Source organism: Henckelia pumila, chromosome 2, assembly GCF_033568475.1.
Source record: "Henckelia pumila isolate YLH828 chromosome 2, ASM3356847v2, whole genome shotgun sequence".
Classification (NCBI taxonomy): domain Eukaryota; kingdom Viridiplantae; phylum Streptophyta; class Magnoliopsida; order Lamiales; family Gesneriaceae; genus Henckelia; species Henckelia pumila.
Genome location: NC_133121.1, coordinates 84,416,233 through 84,435,909, shown reverse-complemented (window position 1 = coordinate 84,435,909; position 19,677 = coordinate 84,416,233). Strand labels below are relative to the sequence as shown.

Here is a 19,677-nt window from a genome sequence, read left to right as displayed (position 1 = left end):
GTGCCTGTGAGCATTGTCAGCGATCGGAACCCCAGGTTTACTTCTAGAATCTGGGGGAGTGTTCAGCGTGCGATGGGTACTACTCTCAGTTTGAGTACAGCCTATCATCCGGAGACTGATGGTCAGTCAGAGCACACTATCCGTACGTTAGAGGATATGCTTAGAGCGTGCGTCATGGATTTTGGTTCAGCCTGGCAGGATCATTTGCCGTTGATCGAGTTCGCTTACAACAACAGCTATCACACTAGTATTGGGATGGCACCTTTTGAGGCGTTGTATGGGCGACGTTGTCGTACTCCACTCTTTTGGGAAGAAGTGGGGGAGAGACAGGCTGAGGGACCGGAATTTATCCAGCAGGCGATAGACATTGTTGATCAGATCAAGAAACGGATTAAGACTGCACAGGATCGTCAGGCCAGCTATGCTAATATCAAGCGTAGGCCTTTGCAGTTCGAGGTCGGGGAGAAAGTGTTTCTGAGAGTGTCACCTTTCCGCAAGATTCTCAGATTTGGCCTTAAGGGCAAGTTGTCTCCCAGATTTATCGGTCCGTTTGAGATCTTGGAGAGTATTGGCGATTTGGCTTATCGACTAGCTTTGCCACCGCATCTATCCAGTATTCACGACGTGTTCCACGTATCTCTGTTGCGACGGTATGTGGCGGATGAATCTCATATTCTGCAGCGGTCTGAGGTTCAGGTAGACAAGGATTTGACTTATGTTGAGAAACCACTTCGTATCCTTGATTATAAGGATAAGGTTTTATGGAACAAAGTCATTCCTTTGGTTTTAGTTCAGTGGCAGCGCCGAGGCACTGAGGAAGCTACTTGGGAGCTTGAGGACAGGATGCGTAAAGACCATCCTGAGTTGTTTTGATTCCATTCTTTAAGTTGTATTCAGTCGCAAACTCTGTAAACGTTTGATTTGAATAAAGAATGTTTCTGATTTCTGTATTCGCATTCGGTACTTAAGATCTGATTTCGAGGACGAAATATCTTAAGTGGGGGAGAATGTAGTAGCCCGTACCCTAATTGAGTAATTAAAGGATTAATGCTAATTAATTGAATTGGGTATCGGACGGATCGAAAGCTCCGAAGGCACGATCGGAAGCTCCGAACAGGATCGGAAGCTCCGATGAGCGATCGGAGGCACCGATGTTATTACGTCAGGCATGACGTGTGGTTGGATCGGAAGCTCCGATCACCCCTATCCGGAGTCAACAAGTGATATTTTGACATGTGGCAGATCAGGATCTTCGGAAGCTCCGATGGCAGGATCGGACGTTCCGATCGAGGTTCGGACGTTCCGATCAAGGATCGGAAGTTCCGATCGTTGTCTATAAATAGAAGGCCGAGACTTCACTTTCATTTGCCAATTCCGAGTTCTCCTTTCCTTTCTAGTCCTTTTTGAGCTGTTCTAGTCTTCTTAGGCTTGTTCCGGAGGTCGGCGAGGCGTTCGGTAGTCGTAGCGGAGTTGTGCCCAAGTTCTGGAGGCATCAACATCAAAGGGCTAACGACGGACGAAGGTATAGCTTTTGCTTCCTATACATATTTAGGAGTATGCAATAGCTTAGTTAAGGCTTTTAGAGCACTTTAATGATAGTAGTATCATTTGGCAGTGTAGAGCAGACTATAGGCGTGGACCTAGAGTTGGTAGAGCTTGCACTGTATTGAGGTACGAAAGTACTGTTCGAGATATCCTGACTGAGTATGCATGTATTATGTGACCGCATGATTTATATGCCATGATATTATGCTGCATTCATTTGCATCTTGCTGTATCTCCTTCGAGATGTCTGTTAGTAGGGTTGTACCTTATCCTGTTAGTGGATGGACTTCCATCGATTTGGGTCCGGCGTTTCCACGGTTATCTCGGTATGGGAGCCACCTCCTGAAGCGACGGCACAGCGTGCTACATACCAGGTCCCGGTCTGTCTTTGTTATCTGATCCTTGACCTCGAGTCTATAGGGAGTTCACTTTGCATGCATGTATACTCATACTCTCGCACTGAGCATTTTATGCTCACGTCTCGTACTCTGTATTTTCTGGACACCCTATTCCATGGGGCAGGTTTGCGATTGGACGAGGAGGGTGGATCCAGGAGGGGCTAGTTAGTGGTTGGCCAGCTGGAGCTTCGCTTAGGTTTTATTACTGTTGTTTGGGTTTATACAACTATTCGATTTGGTTGTATATTATTGGATAAATTACAGATTCCTTTACTTGGGATTGTATAATGTTTTTGGTTTCCGCAGTTTTATTTTGATATCTGTTTAATTAAGTTAATTGCATGCATAAGTTCTGTTTAGTAGGTGATCCAGGTAAGGGTCACTACAATGGATCTTGAATAGATGGTGATATGTATTCTTGATTATATTCTCAGCTATTCTTAGATGTGAAGAATTCAAGAATACAGATTCGACTTGAGAATGATTCGATGACGATTTGAAATTATCCTACCTTAAAGTGTAAAGGATGAATTGAGCTGAAGTTGGAAGTTGAATTGTGTGATGATAGTTCAGATATGGAACATCGTCAACTCGAGAATGACAGGTATAAGACGACATCGAGATTCAGGAATATGATACTCAAGATTGATGAATCTTGAGTAGTCCGCCAAATCACATACTGATTATGTTTTATTTTTGATTGAGAACATGTTATTGTTCTTGTTGATCCATCACAGGTAGTGGATCTTTATTTGATTATGATATGATATGATATACGAATTGATTCTATTGCCAAGGTCTGAGGCGACCTTATTTTCAAGTCTGAGATGACTTCAATAGATGGATATCCATGTCAAGATCGAATACGAATCTTGATGGAAACGAAGTGATAAGAATCAATTCTTGACATAGCGCGCTATAGAAATTCGAAAAATAGATTGAGAGATTTTGATTTTTTATCTTGAATCGATATATGCGTTATTTACTCTACTTTTTGAGTTGATATGATTTATTTAACGCTTTATATGTCGATTATATTGAGAATTATATTCTCACCGGAGTTTATCCGGCTGTTGTCTTGTTTTGTATGTGTGTATGACATCAGGTGGGGCAAGAGCTTGTCGGAAATGACGTGATAGCACACGAGAGAAGATTAGTACGTGAGGACTCGGGTTTTAAGCTGAGATAGCATCAAACTTAGTAAAGAACTTTAGATTTGAAGTTTTTTTATGACATATTGAATAGCTTGTTGATTTGTATTTTATACGCTATTCAATTGATATATTAAATGCATGAATTGATGCTTATAGTTTTATACATGTTGATATGCATGTTTTAGAATTGATATACCATGACTTGGATTGGTTTTGAATGCTTAAGATTGAATGTGCAAAGTTTAGATAGCAAAAATCAGCAGCAGATTTCGAGCAATAGGTAGCTCGCTCGATCGGGTGAAAGTTACCGATCGAGCGAGGCCTGTGTTTGTTGGGCAGAAAACTTAATTTTTCCTGCTCGCTCGATCGGCTGATTTTGTCCGATCGAGCGAGGCCAAAAGTGATGGAGACCCGAGAGCATGATTTTTCTTGCTCGCTCGATCGGGTGAATTTGTCCGATCGAGCGAGGCTCCGGATTTTAAAAAAATAAAATAAAAATTTTGCTCTTGATTTATTATTATTTAATTGTTTGATTAATTGTTTAATTAATCATTAGCTACCCTAAGACGAGATTAGCAACCCGAGATCCCCACAGACCACCTCACGCTGGTGATGATCGACCATCTCTTAAGATTCTTTGTCCTGATTTTCAAATTATCCAAAAGCTGATCACTTCTTCCATCATTCCGCGCGCTGGAGACCACTCCAAGTGCAAATATCTGGACCTTTATGTCCTTTTTCACATTATTACTCAGCGACCTTTTAACCTTCCTAGGTTTATCATTCAGGTCATGCAACACACTGCCAAAAACTCAAAGAAAGTCATTCTTCCTTTTGCTCGGTTTATTAACCGAATTCTTACTCACTTTGACATTATCTTCGATTATTTGGAGAAGATGCCTATCACTGAGACTTATACTCTTGACCATGCCTCCATCACTAAAATGGAGTTGTCATGGAATCCTGTATTATCTCGATGGGTGCATGATCCAGCTCATATTTTCATCCGCTATAATCCTGTAACCCACTTTCACATTCTTTTTTCTCTTATTCCTCCTTCCATTCAAGAGCAAGGATTTCCTGTTGGTTTCACTGACACAGATATTTCTTCCTCTTCTACGATTCCTCCATCTTCTTCTACGTTTGATTACGACGATCTACCTTTTTCCCCTCCTTTGATGCCTCAACCTCCACCTACTCCAGCTCCATCTTCCGATCGACTCCTTGAGTATCTTCAGCGGCTTGAGATCAACATGGATCGCAACTACTCCGCTATTCAGTCTATCCAGACATCGATCACGGACTTGACCTTAGAGATGCGAGGATCTTTTGAATCTGTCCATGACCGACTCAATTTGATGGAAGCAAAACTTCTTGAACAAACTTCGGATGATGACTCTTAGTTTTATATTTTGATGTTTTTTGTAAATTCTCTATTAATGAAATATGCTTTTTTTTATTGTGTTATTTATTTATCATATTTGTTGCCTTTTTAATTATCACAAAAAGGAGGAGAATTAATTTGGTTAAATATTCAAATTGGCTAAATAAAAATTGATTATGTGATAAACATTTTGGTTAAATTATTGTTACTTTAAGGGGGAGCTTTTTATATGTATTTCAATTACACTTTATATCTCCTGTTTAACCAAGTTTTGTGATTATCAAAAAGGGGGAGATTGTTACGCCTTAAATGCATACAAATCTCTTAAATGAGATTAATGTTTTTAATGAGATAACTTATCTTGTTTTGATAATTACAAAACTAGGTTATTATTTCTAATCGTTTAAAGTGAGACTTTGCAGAATAGATTATTATAAACATTATTATGGAGAAGAACATTGCGAAAATTATTGAGAATGTTTTAATCATCCAATTTCGATCTCACCAATCATATTAAAGATTAGGATACTCAAAAGCTACGGTCCAAAATTCAAGTCGATCCGACGGACGGATTTGGAATTATGAATTTTTTAAAAGTGCCGCGCAGAATTAGAAGCAAAAATACAACGAAGTAACTTCAGAAAAATACTGGAATCATTTGAGACTTTCAAATCCAATCTCTACTGTTCACAATGCAATTCAGGATGTTCTAAAGCTACTGTTCAAATTTCAAGTTGATCCGACAGACGGATTATGAGATATGAATTTTTGAAGTTTGTCGCGCAGTCTGAATTATGCCGAACGGACGCAACGAACCTAGGAACGGACGCAACGTTCCTTGTCAAGAACACGATCCAATTTTTAAGGAAAAAAGTCATCCGACAAAAGCCGCAATGCGCGGAACGGACGCAACAAACCTACGAACGGATGCAACGTTAGTCAACAACGCCGGAAGAATTTATTGTGCGCCGAACGGACGCAACGATGGCCCGAATGGACGCAACGAACCTGCCCGAATTTTCAGCTATAAATACATGCCATTTGAAGTAATTTGAACTCACCAATTCACTCTCATCTCTCTTTGCAAGCAAGATCCTCTCCTTCAAAAGTTCAAGAAATATTTGTGTGTTATATTCAAAATCGAGGGTTGTTTGTATAAGTTCATTCGTGAGTTGGTTGCTCGGTTGTTGTAAACACTTGTGTGTGAAGCCAAGTGTATTATACGAGTGTTGTGGCTATCCTTGGAGCCCTTAAGGCCAAGTGTTGAGTTGTATCAGCGCGGTGATCGTGTTAAGTTGTACGGCTATCCTTGGAGCCATCAAGGCCAAGACGTTGAAGTGCTAGTGGATCATTGGTTAATCGATCTTAACCAAGAAAGGGAGACGTAGATGATTTATCATCGAACTTCCATAAACATCTCTTATCCCTTTTACTGCTTTATCTACATTACGCATTTATTTACCGCACTTATTATTAATTGCTATAAGTCTTCCGCTTGCGTACTAGCATAATTGCTTTAAATTGATAAAGTTGCCAATAGAACCTAAATCCCCCCCCCCCCCCATTAGTATTGAAATAATACAATTGAGTCGAAGTAGTAAAAAGAAAGTATGTGCTCCAGTTGATGATGAAGCAATACGAGTGCAGGTAAAAATGTTCTCATATATTAACTTCTATATACTCTATTCATTTTATAAACAAACAACTCTTGTTAGGAATTATTGGAGGAGTTTGTACAACGTCATCTCATCAATAAGCCCGAGGAAACACAATCGATAGAAGTGCATGAGGAAGCATTTTGGTAATAAATTTTTTTGTTATAGTTTCATAATTATTGTTAAAACTATTACATATTGTTTGATGTTAATTTTATTTTTATATAGTGATGTATTTGGACCCGAACATTCTAGTCGAGTTCGATGTTTGGGAGTCAAGTATTTCCTGAGCGTTGTAAGCGTATGCCCATTTATATTCAAACCTCTCATTCTACTCCAAATATATCAGACAAAGTTAAGGAAATGGAAGAGAAAATGAGAGATATGGAAGCTCGCCAAGCTCAAAGGGAGGCAGAAATAAAGGCACGAATGATGAGACAGATGCAAGAACAACATATGCAACATTTAACACACATCATGCAAACTGTAAGGCCTGAAAATATGAATATTAATTATGGAATTAGAGATTTAAATTTTCGAGCCGAAAATATTTAATTTGAGAATTTACGGGTTTTGAGAATTAAAATTCCGGGATTCTTAAATTAAAAGAATAAATATTTTAATTAAATATTTATGGGATTTAAGATTTAAATTCCATAATTCCGAGAATTAAAGGATTTAATTGGAAAAAGAAACTCGAGCAGGGACTGAACTGCAAATATCGAAGTTTCAGGGGCTAAACTGCAAAAATGGGATTTGACTTGTCAACAAGAGATTTATATTACACTTTGCATGTGTATATATTCCCTTTAGCAACAGTAATACCGAGAGAGAGATGGATGAAGGTTCCAAGGACCGATTTGCAATTATTAAGAAATTAAGGGACCAAAGTGCAATTCCCTAAAGCAAGTGGATTACACATGGCTTATAATTGATGCATCATACGTGTATGTATCATGTTCTTCAGACTCCATTCAGCAGCTAAAACCGTGGGAGAAGGAAGGAAAGCTCCAAGCCATTTTTGTTCATTTCAATTCCGGTAAAACTCGATCCGGCCAGTAGAATTTCAAATTGATCGTATATTTGCGATCACGACTTCGAGTTCTACACTTTGACGTAAGTTTGGCTCAATTATATCGTTCTTGAATTTTGTGATGTTGTTAGAATTAAGATTTGATTTTATAAACGTGTTCTAGTTTATACGACGATAGTATATTTAAGTCGGATTTAGAAAAGATCGTCGTTTGGACATGTTTTTGAATTATGGATTATTTTCTGAAATTTTTGGAAATTGATTTGAGCTTGAGCTACAAGTTGGACACAACTAGAGTTGAAATCACAAGAAGGATTGAGCATAATTCTGGACAGCTTATGTTTGATCAAGTAGTACGAGAGTTTCAGAGGTTTGAGTTCAGATTAAAGGTATGATTCGACATTAATTCGACAGGTAGAATAACTCGAAAACGTGGTGGTTTTTGAGTTTATTAAATCACATACATGCATGATTAGGTGTTCTACTTAATCTTATATGATTCTATGAATTACTTGACTTAGTTAATTGATACATGAGTTGTTTGCTTCCAACATGATTTCTTGTTGAGATATATGATGGATAATTTATTTGAGATTGTTGGTTTAGATTATTTTGAAGTGTTGAGTTGTGGTAGATTGATTATAGAGTTGAGAGTAAACCCTTTGAGCCACAATTCTTTCGAAACCTTGAAAACAGAATCGAAAAGAAAATATTGGATGTGGTGAACTTATATGCGAGAGGCTAGGGATCTGACTTGATTTCTTTTGCTACGGTTCTCAATATAGTGTTCACAGTCCAGGGAATATCAGATTTTACCACCCCGAGCGGGAGCGTAGGTGGGAGGCTGATTTTTTTATGGCCTGATTATATTCCCTGGATCCCAACGATATGAATTTTTAAATTATCGATTCTGTAAGACTTGAATCCTTTAACCTTCAACCGTATTCGAGTCTTTATGATATTGAATGAGTTTATTTGAAAGACATCCGGCAGGAAAGGTATAAGGAAATTATTGATTGCAATAGTAAATTACTTGATTGAGTTATTTCTATTTGATTTATATAGATGTCTTTCATACTGAGATTTATTCTCATCGGAGTTATCCGACTGTTGTTTTGCTTGTATGTGTGCATTGCATCAGGTTGAAGAATATACGAGTCGAACTTGTCATGGAAACAAGATATTGAGAGATTAGAGTGGAGACTCGGGTGTTAGAAGAAGTTTTGTTTTGTCAAATATGTTAGATTTGGATTCCAATGTTGAGACGTTGAAACATTGGTTGAAACTTTATTATCTTTTCATATTTGGATATTTTTATTAAAGCTTGAGACTAGTCTTGAATCTAGATGTATATGTTGTTGCTATCTTGAAATCTAGTTGAGTTACTTTTCTAGATGCTACATGTAAACTTGAATTGGTTTATATGAAGAAATGAGACTTATCTTGTTGTAGTATCATGTGCTCTTAGTTATGAATATGCTAGTGTTATTTATGTCATTAGCTTGATATATCTTGGAGGAGTTAACATGAACTTGTTTATATTCTCTTGGATATGATGGTGTAGCATTGGCATAAGTTGTTAGATGATCTTATAGCATGGTTAGCCTGGACAGCAACAGCAGATTCTGATTTTTTTCTGTTTAGAGCATTCTTGTTCGATCGGTGAACTTCAACTGATCAAGCGAGGAAGTGTAGATTGGCGGGCAGAAACTTGATGAACTTGTGCTCGCTCGATCGGCTAATTGAAACCGATCGAGCGAGGCCTTGTTGTCTTAAAAAAAATAATTATTTTTATTGCTTTTGCTTTCAAGTTTAATTTGTTTTCTTGTAAGTTATTAGTTTAATTATCAGTGTAATTCTGATTGAATGTCGATAATTGAGATTAGCACCCGAGGTCTTCACAACAGGTGGTATCAGAGCCTAAGTTCTTGAAATAAGATAGAAGTTGAGCGGGGTAGATTGAGTCACATGCATTTTTTTTTTAGTATGGCTTGATTGATGCTTTACTGAAATTGATAAAATGTATGTGAGTGTGATTTACTTCTTGGGAAAAAAAAATTATTTTTGAGTACATGCTTAAATAATTATGTGCTTACTTGATTATGTGAATTCACATGAATTTTGAATTCCTTGTAAGCATGTTTTTTTGAATAGCATTAAGAATTATAAGCATGTGTATTATGACAAAGCATGAGATTATATGTATTATTTTTTTTTAATGACTTGAATAGTATAATCTCTGTGTTGCTTATGAATTTTCTTTTCAAGTAAGTCAGGTTATTTGGGTGATGTAAGCACCCTAGATTGAACCGAACAGTACTCCGCAAGTGAAGGAATTACCTCCGATTGAACAGATCAGTATTGTAGTAACCTATCAGAATCGATGGATGCTACACTCACACCGATGGAGGTGCTATTTGAACGATTTCAGACTTATAATCCGCCAATTCTGAAAGGTACCAAAGATACTAATGTTTGTGAAGGTTGGTTAGAAGAGCTTGATCAATTGTTTGAATCCTTAGAATACTCTGATGAACGAAGAATCAAGCTTGTTGTATACCAACTGCAAGATTTAGCAAGAAGCTGGTGGTTTGCGACGAAGCAATGTCTGGAAAACAGAGGTATAGTAATTTCTTGGCAGGTATTTAAGACTGAATTTTGTCAACAATTTCTTCCGAGATCTTATAGAGAAGATAGAGCAGGAGAATTTGTTAATTTGCAGCAGGGAAATATGACTATCGATGGGTATGTTGCTAAATTCTCCAATTTGCTCCGATTTGTTCCTCACATAATTCAGGCTGAAGAAGTCCAAATGAATTTGTTTATCAATGGACTGAATCCGGAAATTTATGCTTGGATAGATGTTGGGCGACCGAATAGATTGGTTGATGCTATTGACAGGGCTAAAAGAGCTGAAGACGGTTTTATGAGATAGAAAGAAAGTTCAATCGTGCCTCAGCATTTCGAACAACCGCACTTTTAGTCACAATTGTCATCACAGAGCAGCTATGAGGCAGGAGGTAGTGTTAGTGGAAGTGAAAAGCGGTTACAGCATTTGAGGAAACATTTCAAGAAGTCTGAAAGTAGCTCTTCTAGCTCTAGCAGACTGAAGCAACTTTGTATAGGTCAAAAAGCAGAATTTGCCAGCGAATACTGTACTCACTGTGGAGGAAAACATGCTAGCGATGAATGCCGAGGAACTTTAGGAAAATGTCATCGTTGCTATGAAGTGGGACATTTTTCGAGAGTGTGTCCTAATCCTTGGGGAACGAGGAGAAACTTGAATGAAGATCCAACTCTGAGACAACAAGCATCTACAGATACTTTGGTTCAATATGCACCAGATGATGACACTACAGGTATAATTGAGCTTTGAGTAATTTTCCTGTATATTGATGAAACTGGGTGCATTGCATACAGATATAGTTTCATAATCTATTATGTTATATTAACGGTATGTTGAACCTTTATCTGAAATAGTTATTATGAACTAATCGTGATGAACGGCTAAGAAAGAAGATATCAGTACTTGTATCAGAAAAGCTGAATTAGAGTTTGATAGAAATCAGATTGAAAGGAAGTTGATTGTGTTACTTGAAATATTGTGAGAATTATCAAATTCAGGTTCCGCTTATTTTGGGTATTGAATAAGTTTTGAATCAATCATGGTTATTTGGGAACAATTTAGAAATTTGATAAGATAAGTACGAAAATCAGTTACAGTTGAGTCTTCTTTTTGATTTTGCTGAATCTAGTATATCATGGAATCATGACTCTTGAATTTCTTGATATCGATTATGAGGTTTTGTATTCGACCTCGATTGATTTTGATTGACTCTTATTCCTTGTTAGAGTCTGATTTGATTCACTCGCTTAAAGTCGAGATGCAAGTGAGTTGTTTTCACTTTGCAAATTTTGTCGTTCAGAATATTTGATCTTTGGATGACCTCTACTTGAGTGAGTTTCTTTGATTATGAATTTCAAGAGTCGTTAATCATTTGATATATAAATTCAGTATATTTTGATGATTTTGGCTCGTAACTGATAGAAATTTGGAGTCAGAGTACCAGTAAGAATTTTGAATTGATTGTATGATTTTGCCAGAACTGGATATTAAGGCTTGATCGACTGATTAAAAACTTTGTTTGTACTTGAGTTTCTAGACAAAATACTCAAATAATCAGGATTTTTGCAATCCAAACTACGTTAGATTTGTTTGGAGAGATTAAAGCAACATTGAGTTTAAATCAAGCGATTAGAATTTAAAAACAAGAATGGATGTTGAAATGAATATTCGTTTGAGTGTGTCAGGTAATCTAGATATGAGATATCACATCCTGAAAAAGGCACACTACAACAGATTAAATATCCATTCAGCTATTTGAAAAATGTATGAATTACTCGGAATTTAGTATTGATGAAAGAAAATGGAAACAGATACGACCGAATTGAAGTCTCAATATCTAAATTTCCTGTAAAAGAAGCAGAAAAGAGGAGATTGAATGGGCTATGAAACGGTTTTATGATTTTTGAGTTGAAGTAAGATCGATTTTTCGAAATAGTTTTAGTTGAAACTACTCGAGTTGACAAGAGTTTGCGAATTGAATGAAGATAAGTTCCGACTGATTCAAGAATATATTGTATTAGATGGAATACAGATATGATTAGATAGTTGTTAAGAAGGTATTGATGTTATAAGATTACAAGAATCATTGAAATCTATTGTCGAGATAGAGACTTTAAAGTTATTTGAGAGAGTGTGGCATCGATTTTCAAAGATTCTGAGTGTTTGATTGGAGGTGATTGCACTATACCATCCTCTGATCGATGGATTGTCTGAGGCGACTATCCGGATTTTATTTTTTAAAATGCTCAGAATTATAGTATCTGATTCGGTATTATCTGATTTATTTTTGCCACTTGATGATTATGATCCTTGTAACAGCTAACTAATGGATATAGAGATAGAGTTTTGATTATTAGATGATAAAAGAATCAGGAATTTCTTTATTTTGAGAGAGTATTTCTGAAATATCGACGATTAGACCGGATATGGTTTGTGAAAATAAATAAAATGTAAAGATTGATCTGAACAAAATAAGAACAGTGCAGAGTAGTTAGAGTTGGAAATTGAATGACAGATATAAAATTTGAAGTTTGAACGGAATGATCAGCGAGAACTGTTCTGTTTGAAGCACCCTTTGATTCAGAAAGAGAGAGTCCAAAAACGATCTAGATGTTTGTGAATAAATAAGACTTGTTTCTGGTGTATGCGCAGAAGAACATCAGTTAAACTCTTGTCTATGAATTCCAATTAGAGGAAACAGAACCTGATAAGGTTGTGAAATGATTGGAATGATCAATACAGATTTTGATCAGGAGTAAGAGCAGCTTAGAAGTGAGTAAACTCAGTGACTACTGAAGAATGAAATCGATATGATTGAATGGGTGATCAGAAAGGATAAGATGAGAAGAGATATCAGACCAGATATCTGAAATTCACAGAATAGAAGTAAGAATTACTTCAGGCAGCTTTTCAGTTTATGAGATTTTGTGGTAAGATTGAATGCGATTTCGAGGACGAAATCATTCCTTAGAGGGGAGGAATTGTAAGGCCCTGAAAATATGAATATTAATTATGGAATTAGATATTTAAATTTTCGAGCCGAAAATATTTAATTTGAGAATTTACGGGTTTTGAGAATTAAAATTCCGAGATTCTTAAATTAAAAGAATAAATATTTTAATTAAATATTTATGGGATTTAAGATTTAAATTCCATGTTCCGAGAATTAAAGGATTTAATTGGAAGAAGAAACTCGAGCAGGGACTGAACTGCAAATATCAAAGTTTTAGGGGCTAAGCTGCAAAAATGGGATTTGACTTGTCAACAAGAGATTTATATTACACTTTGCATGTGTATATATTCCCTTTAGCAACAGTAATACCGAGAGAGAGATGGATGAAGGTTCCAAGGACCGATTTGCAATTATTAAGAAATTAAGGGACCAAAGTGCAATTCCCTAAAGCAAGTGGATTACACATGGCTTATAATTGATGCATCATACGTGTATGTATCATGTTCTTCAGACTCCATTCAGCAGCTAAAACCGTGGGAGAAGGAAGGAAAGCTCCAAGCCATTTTTGTTCATTTCAATTCCGGTAAAACTCGATCCGGCCGGTAGAATTTCAAATTGATCGTATATTTGCGATCACGGCTTCGAGTGCTACACTTTGACTTAAGTTTGGCTCAATTATATCGTGCTTGAATTTTGGGATGTTGTTAGAATTAAGATTTGATTTTATAAACGTGTTCTAGTTTATACGACGATAGTATATTTAAGTCGGATTTAGAAAAGATCGTCGTTTGGACATGTTTTTGAATTATGGATTATTTTCTGAAATTTTTGGAAATTGATTTGAGCTTGAGCTACAAGTTGGACACAACTAGAGTTGAAATCACAAGAAGGATTGAGCAGAATTCTGGACAGCTTATGTTTGATCAAGTAGTACGAGAGTTTCAGAGGTTTGAGTTCAGATTAAAGGTATGATTCGACATTAATTCGACAGGTAGAATAACTCGAAAACGTGGTGGTTTTCGAGTTTATTAAATCACATACATGCATGATTAGGTGTTCTACTTAATCTTATATGATTCTATGAATTACTTGACTTAGTTAATTTATATATGAGTTGTTTGCTTCCAACATGATTTCTTATTGAGATATATGATGGATAATTTATTTGAGATTGTTTGTTTAGATTATTTTGAAGTGTTGAGTTGTGGTAGATTGATTATAGAGTTGAGAGTAAACCCTTTGAGCCATAATTCTTTCGAAACCTTGAAAACAGAATCGAAAAGAAAATATTGGACGTGGTGAACTTATATGCGAGAGGCTAGAGATCTGACTTGATTTATTTTTCCACGGTTCTCAATATAGTGTTCACAGTCCAGGGAATATCAGATTTTACCACCCCGAGCGGGAGCGTAGGTGGGAGGCTGATTTTTTTATGGCCTGATTATATTCCCGGGATCCCAACGATATGAATTTTTAAATTATCGATTCTGTAAGACTTGAATCCTTTAACCTTCAACCGTATTCGAGTCTTTATGATATTGAATGAGTTTATTTAAAAGAAATCCGGCAGGTAAGGTATAAGGAAATTGTTGATTGTAATAGTAAATTACTTGATTGAGTTATTTCTATTTGATTTATATAGATGTCTTTCATACTGAGATTTATTCTCACCGGAGTTATCCGGCTGTTGTTTTGCTTGTATGTTTGCATTGCATTAGGTTGAAGAATATACGAGTCGAACTTGTCATGGAAACAAGATATTGAGAGATTAGAGTGGAGACTCGGGTGTTAGAAGAAGTTTTGTTTTGTCAAATATGTTAGATTTGGATTCCAATGTTGAGACGTTGAAACATTGGTTGAAACTTCATTATCTTTTCATATTTGGATGTTTTTATTAAAGCTTGAGACTAGTCTTGAATCTAGATGTATATGTTGTTGCTATCTTGAAATCTAGTTGAGTTACATTTCTAGATGCTACATGTAAACTTGAATTGGTTTATATGAAGAAATGAGACTTATCTTGTTGTAGTATCATGTGCTCTTAATTATGAATATGCTAGTGTTATTTATGTCATTAGCTTGATATATCTTGGAGGAGTTAACATGAACTTGTTTATATTCTCTTGGATATGATGGTGTAGCATTGGCATAAGTTGTTAGATGATCTTATAGCATGGTTAGCCTGGACAGCAACAGCAAATTCTGATTTTTTTTCTGTTTAGAGCATTCTCGCTCGATCGATGAAATTCAACCGATCGAGCGAGCAAGTGTAGATTGGCGGGCAGAAACTTGCTGAACTTGTGCTCGCTCGATCGGCTAATTGTAACCGATCGAGCGAGGCCTTGTTGTCTTAAAAAAAAAAATTATTGCTTTTGCTTTCAAGTTTAATTTGTTTGCTTGTAAGTTATTAGTTTAATTATCAGTGTAAGTCTGATTGAATGTCGATAATTGAGATTAGCACCCGAGGTCTTCACAAAAACTATGACATTTGGAACTGTTGGAGGATCTCATGAACCCGAGTCACTACCAAGACAGGTATAAATTCTTAATCCCAAGAAATAAGTTATAATTATTTGTGTAAATTAATGATTTTAAACTATATTTATTTTTTTAGATTGCGGCTGTGATGGAGGATATTATGAATCAACACGCAAATGCTCTTTCAATCACAAATGGAAGTATGCACAAATCTCCACCACGAGAAGAGCATAACCTCTAGTTAGAATATTAAGGACAAGTACTTTGGTTTTTATTATCATTTTCGTATGTTTTATGGAGACTTATTTGTTGATGGAGTTATATATTTGGTAGATTGAAGTGTGGTTTTGCTTGTTATAAAAGTTCCTTTGTTTTTATTATATATTATTCATGAATTGTGGTTGAGATTGCATCATTGTAGTATGCAATATTTAACAGCAAGCCACGGCAAAAGGAGTGTATAGATGGACAAAATCTATATCAACGATTTATCTAACTATTAGAAAAAAAATATATAACCATTTCTAATTCTTGGTTAAATCATTCTGGAAAACCGCTTTTAGAACACATGATTAATGAATAAAGATATAAGGGCGGTTTGAAAACCGTTATAGAATGAAGCATTACAAATGGTTAATAACCGTTGTTAAATCTTAGGTTACGCACAAACATCAATGATTCTGAAGTATTTGTGAACCGCTTCTATATCAATATATATAAGCGGTTATTCTCCGATGCTATTGTTGCATTTGCCGCGTTTTACAACCGCATCGATAGGACCTATAACAGCGGTTATACCACCTCTGCGGGAGTATCTATAGAAGCGGTTGTTGCACCGCCGCTGGAGTATCTATAGAAGCGGTAATACCTCCGCCGCTAAAGCAATGAATTAAAAACGGGTATTGACCGTTGCTAATAGTAGAAAATGTGACTAAAACTAAAAATGTAGATTCGTTTCATAACCGCTCTAATAGATGGCAATAGATGCGTTTTCGCAGACGCCTCAATTGAACACCAATAGAAATGGTTATAAAAGCTGTACCACCGGGAGAGACTTCTGCTTCTAAAACCTTTAGCTCCGCCAACAAGCGAGATGGAAATTGAACCGGAGGTAAAAGTTTAGAAGCGGTGGCAAACCGCATCTAAAGCTTATATATAACCGGTTCCGAAACCGTTTTTTTTTTTTTTTTGTAGTGTTTCTCGAAGGTATAATTAAGGAATAATTCATAATTTGGTATGAAACATGCAATCATTGTTTCAACCCACAGAGACCACAAATAATCATTTTTTTTAACATTATAAAGTTAAAAGACAAAGATATTTCCAAGGTAATTAATGCACTTCATATATATTAGTAGTATTGTACAACTTTATATACAAACAAGAAAAATTAATTAAATGTTAATTTTTATTTCAAGATCACAATGTTCGATAATGTTGCTGCAACGTTCGTTGGACATCCTATTCAAGACTACATCAACTCCAAAAGAAGGTTCACGCTATATAGCACATATATAAATAATTTTTTTAAAAAATACAATTACAATGATATAAAGTAAACATATTTTTGTGTGTGTTGTTAATGATGCAGCTTACGTCATTTAAATTAAAGTTGTTGATCAATTGGATGACGTGGTTAATGATAACTACACATTCTTGTTTATGATGAGAGAATTAGTGGATACAAATAATAACACATTGTCTGCAATAGTTGATTTAGAATCTCTTTTAATACATCTAAGCAATGTATAAATAATTAAACTATAAATTTGAGATTTCTCTATATTTCATAAAATTATAATCCAAATCCATGGATTTGAAATACTTCAATCCAAACGCAACCTAAGGGGAACATACATGCATATATAGACAAGATATCTTGTTTCGTTAGTCTTTTGTCAATAGAATTTAGCATGCATCAGATCCTTTGACTCAAGATTCTGGTTTTCCGTTTATGGAATTAATCTCCCTAAAAAACAGATCGATGCATGCATGGCTGAATAAAGAAGTAAAATTAATGGATAGATATTGTGTTTAAAGTCATATAAAATCAGTTGCATAGGATCAAGTTTCAAGTAAAACCACTGTCTCGACCATCTTAATTTATTGCTTTGTTTCAGTCCATTTATCGGTCATTCTCGATAATCATTTCTACTACATAGACGTACGTATGATTTGAATATAATGGCGCCAAAAACTCCTCATAAATTAAAGCTTTCACACAACCAGAGAATTTCAGAATTAGGATCATCTTTTTTGTAACACACATGACCATAAATGAACAGCTTTTGTGAATCTGTTACATTAAATTATCAATCCAAGAATCAACAATTTTATGACAAAGATCCAAGCAAACAAAAAGGTCTGTTTTTTTTTTAACCTTCCCCGTTTTGAACACAAATTAAAACTGCCATCAACAGCTTAATTTGAAAGTAACATATATATATCAGTATGAATTAGGAACCGCACAATGCAAGGTCCCCGTTTGCATTAATGTAGTGAGAAAATGAATGGCATTACGTTTCTGAAACATAATTAATCGGATTTTGTGTCTAATTACTTTGTTATTATTCAAAATCCCGGCCAGTAATTTTAAATTCATATGATACGAACTTTGAAGTAAATTTTTTAATTTGTACTACCATTTTCTTCGCACAGTTCATGATAGCATCTGAAATATTATAGGAATTAAAAAATAGTGCAAGCTTAAGACATGAAATATAATATTTAATATACTTATTAAGCTTAAAAAATACACATAAAAAGGTCTTTAATTATATATATTCCAATCAATATCAATGGTTTGGAGTATTCGTCAATATATATATAACACCTGATTTAGAAAACTTAATATATATACACAATGAATGAATTATATATATATATATATATATTAACAATTAAAGATCGATCATCAAATGTTATGTTTACAGACGTGGATCGATCCATGAACCTCCAAATCAAACTAAACTAAATTAACTAAAAATTATACATAATTAATCGATGATGATTTCCCGAAACCAATCGTGATTGAGAGCATCCTTGGCTGTAATCCTCTCTTCCGGATTGTAAAGCAAGAGCTTGCTCAACAGATCAATCCCCACTTGCGAAAGAATCGGCCCGAACTTCCTGTTCAGTAGATTCAATGGCTGTACTTGTTCTTCAAACATGAACATGCTCCCGGGAAGGCTCGAAAATCCCGGCAACCTGATATCATCCGGGGTCCCAAGTATCTCGTACACCTTCTTAATCTGATCCATCTCCGAATTCCCTCTGAAAATCACTTCTCCAAGCAACAGCACTTCAGCCATGATGCAACCCACCGCCCACATATCCACGGCGCACGAATATGTCTTCGCCCCGAGAAGCAGCTCGGGTGCCCTGTACCATAAAGTCACCACATGAGGAGAGTAGGAGCCGAATGCTCTTTCTCTTTCGTATCACCGCGACAACCCGAAATCGCAGATCTTGGCTTCTCCCTTGTGGTTGAGAAGGATGTTGGAAGGCTTCAAGTCCCTGTGCATTATCCTGTTTTCGTGGAGGAAGCGGACACCCTCCAACAACTGTTTGATGAGAGCTTGTGCTCGAGTAGTCCCGTCGAAAGGAGTTGTTGTATTTTTCATTGCCCTTCCGAGGTCGTTCTCCATATACTCCATGACCACGTAAACGCCATCGTACTGGTCCACGACGACTCGCTTGAATCCCACGAACGATGGGTGGCGGGTGACTGATTTGAGTATGTCTATTTCTCTGGAAGTGGATTCGCAGAAGCCGTCGAATTCTTCCTTGATGGCCACCACTTGGCCGGTCTTCTTCTCCATGGATTTGTAAACCACTCCGTACGAGCCGTGGCTGATTTCGGACAAGAGTTGGTATTCATCCACGCTTCCGTATCCGACTGAATCTAAGCCTAATGTGTTCTTCGACAAAACGCTTGGGGGTGTTTTCGATTCTCCAGAACTCAGATTAACAATTTCTACCCTTTTCTTGATCACGATCCCAATCTGTCCTCCCTTGCTTCTTCTAGCAAATTTCTGCCTCCGAGAAACGCCTCCGCCGCAGCCCTTCTTGGATCGACGATCCAAATGACAAGGATGTTTGTTCGCCATCAAAATATTTTTTTTGGTTTGGTTTGGTTTGGTTTGGTTTTTTCACAGCGTAAATTGTATGTACGTTCGAGGATAATGAACTTGTGAAAGTAACTCTGTTGGTATGATAAAAGACTTGCATGTAAATTAATTCAGATATTTTTATTATTATTATTATATACTCGGATTATATTTTTGGAAACCATATCTAGAATCGATCGTGTAAAAGATATTTATTTGTATGTGTATTTTAAATATCTTGATGGTTTTGATATATCGTTTCCTTGTTAACGAGAGCAAGTTTAGATATAAGATCATTTTATCTTCAAAAGTTGGCGGAGGGGAGTATCGAGTACACTTTTA

The 19,677-nt window shown here is 36.2% G+C and overlaps 1 protein-coding gene across 1 annotated transcript; it reads right to left on the bottom strand.

Moving 5' to 3' along the window:
* Nucleotides 1-18,222: 18,222 nt before the first annotated feature.
* On the bottom strand, nucleotides 18,223-19,335 carry LOC140877830 (cyclin-dependent kinase G-1-like). The gene is made up of 2 exons (XM_073281414.1): nucleotides 18,671-19,335; nucleotides 18,223-18,607 (listed from the first exon to the last, which is right to left on the bottom strand). Exons 1-2 carry the CDS (start codon nucleotides 19,333-19,335, stop codon nucleotides 18,223-18,225), a joined length of 1,050 nt encoding a protein of 349 aa, XP_073137515.1.
* Between the last annotated feature and the right edge of the window lie 342 nt (nucleotides 19,336-19,677).

Coding starts and splice junctions, on each gene's coding strand:
- LOC140877830 (XM_073281414.1), bottom strand. CDS start 19,335: ATGGCGAACAAACATCCTTGTCATTTGGATCGTCGATCCAAGAAGGGC. Junction 18,608..18,670: donor TGCGATTTCGGGTTGTCGCG/GTGATACGAAAG, acceptor TTTATGGTACAG/GGCACCCGAGCTGCTTCTCG.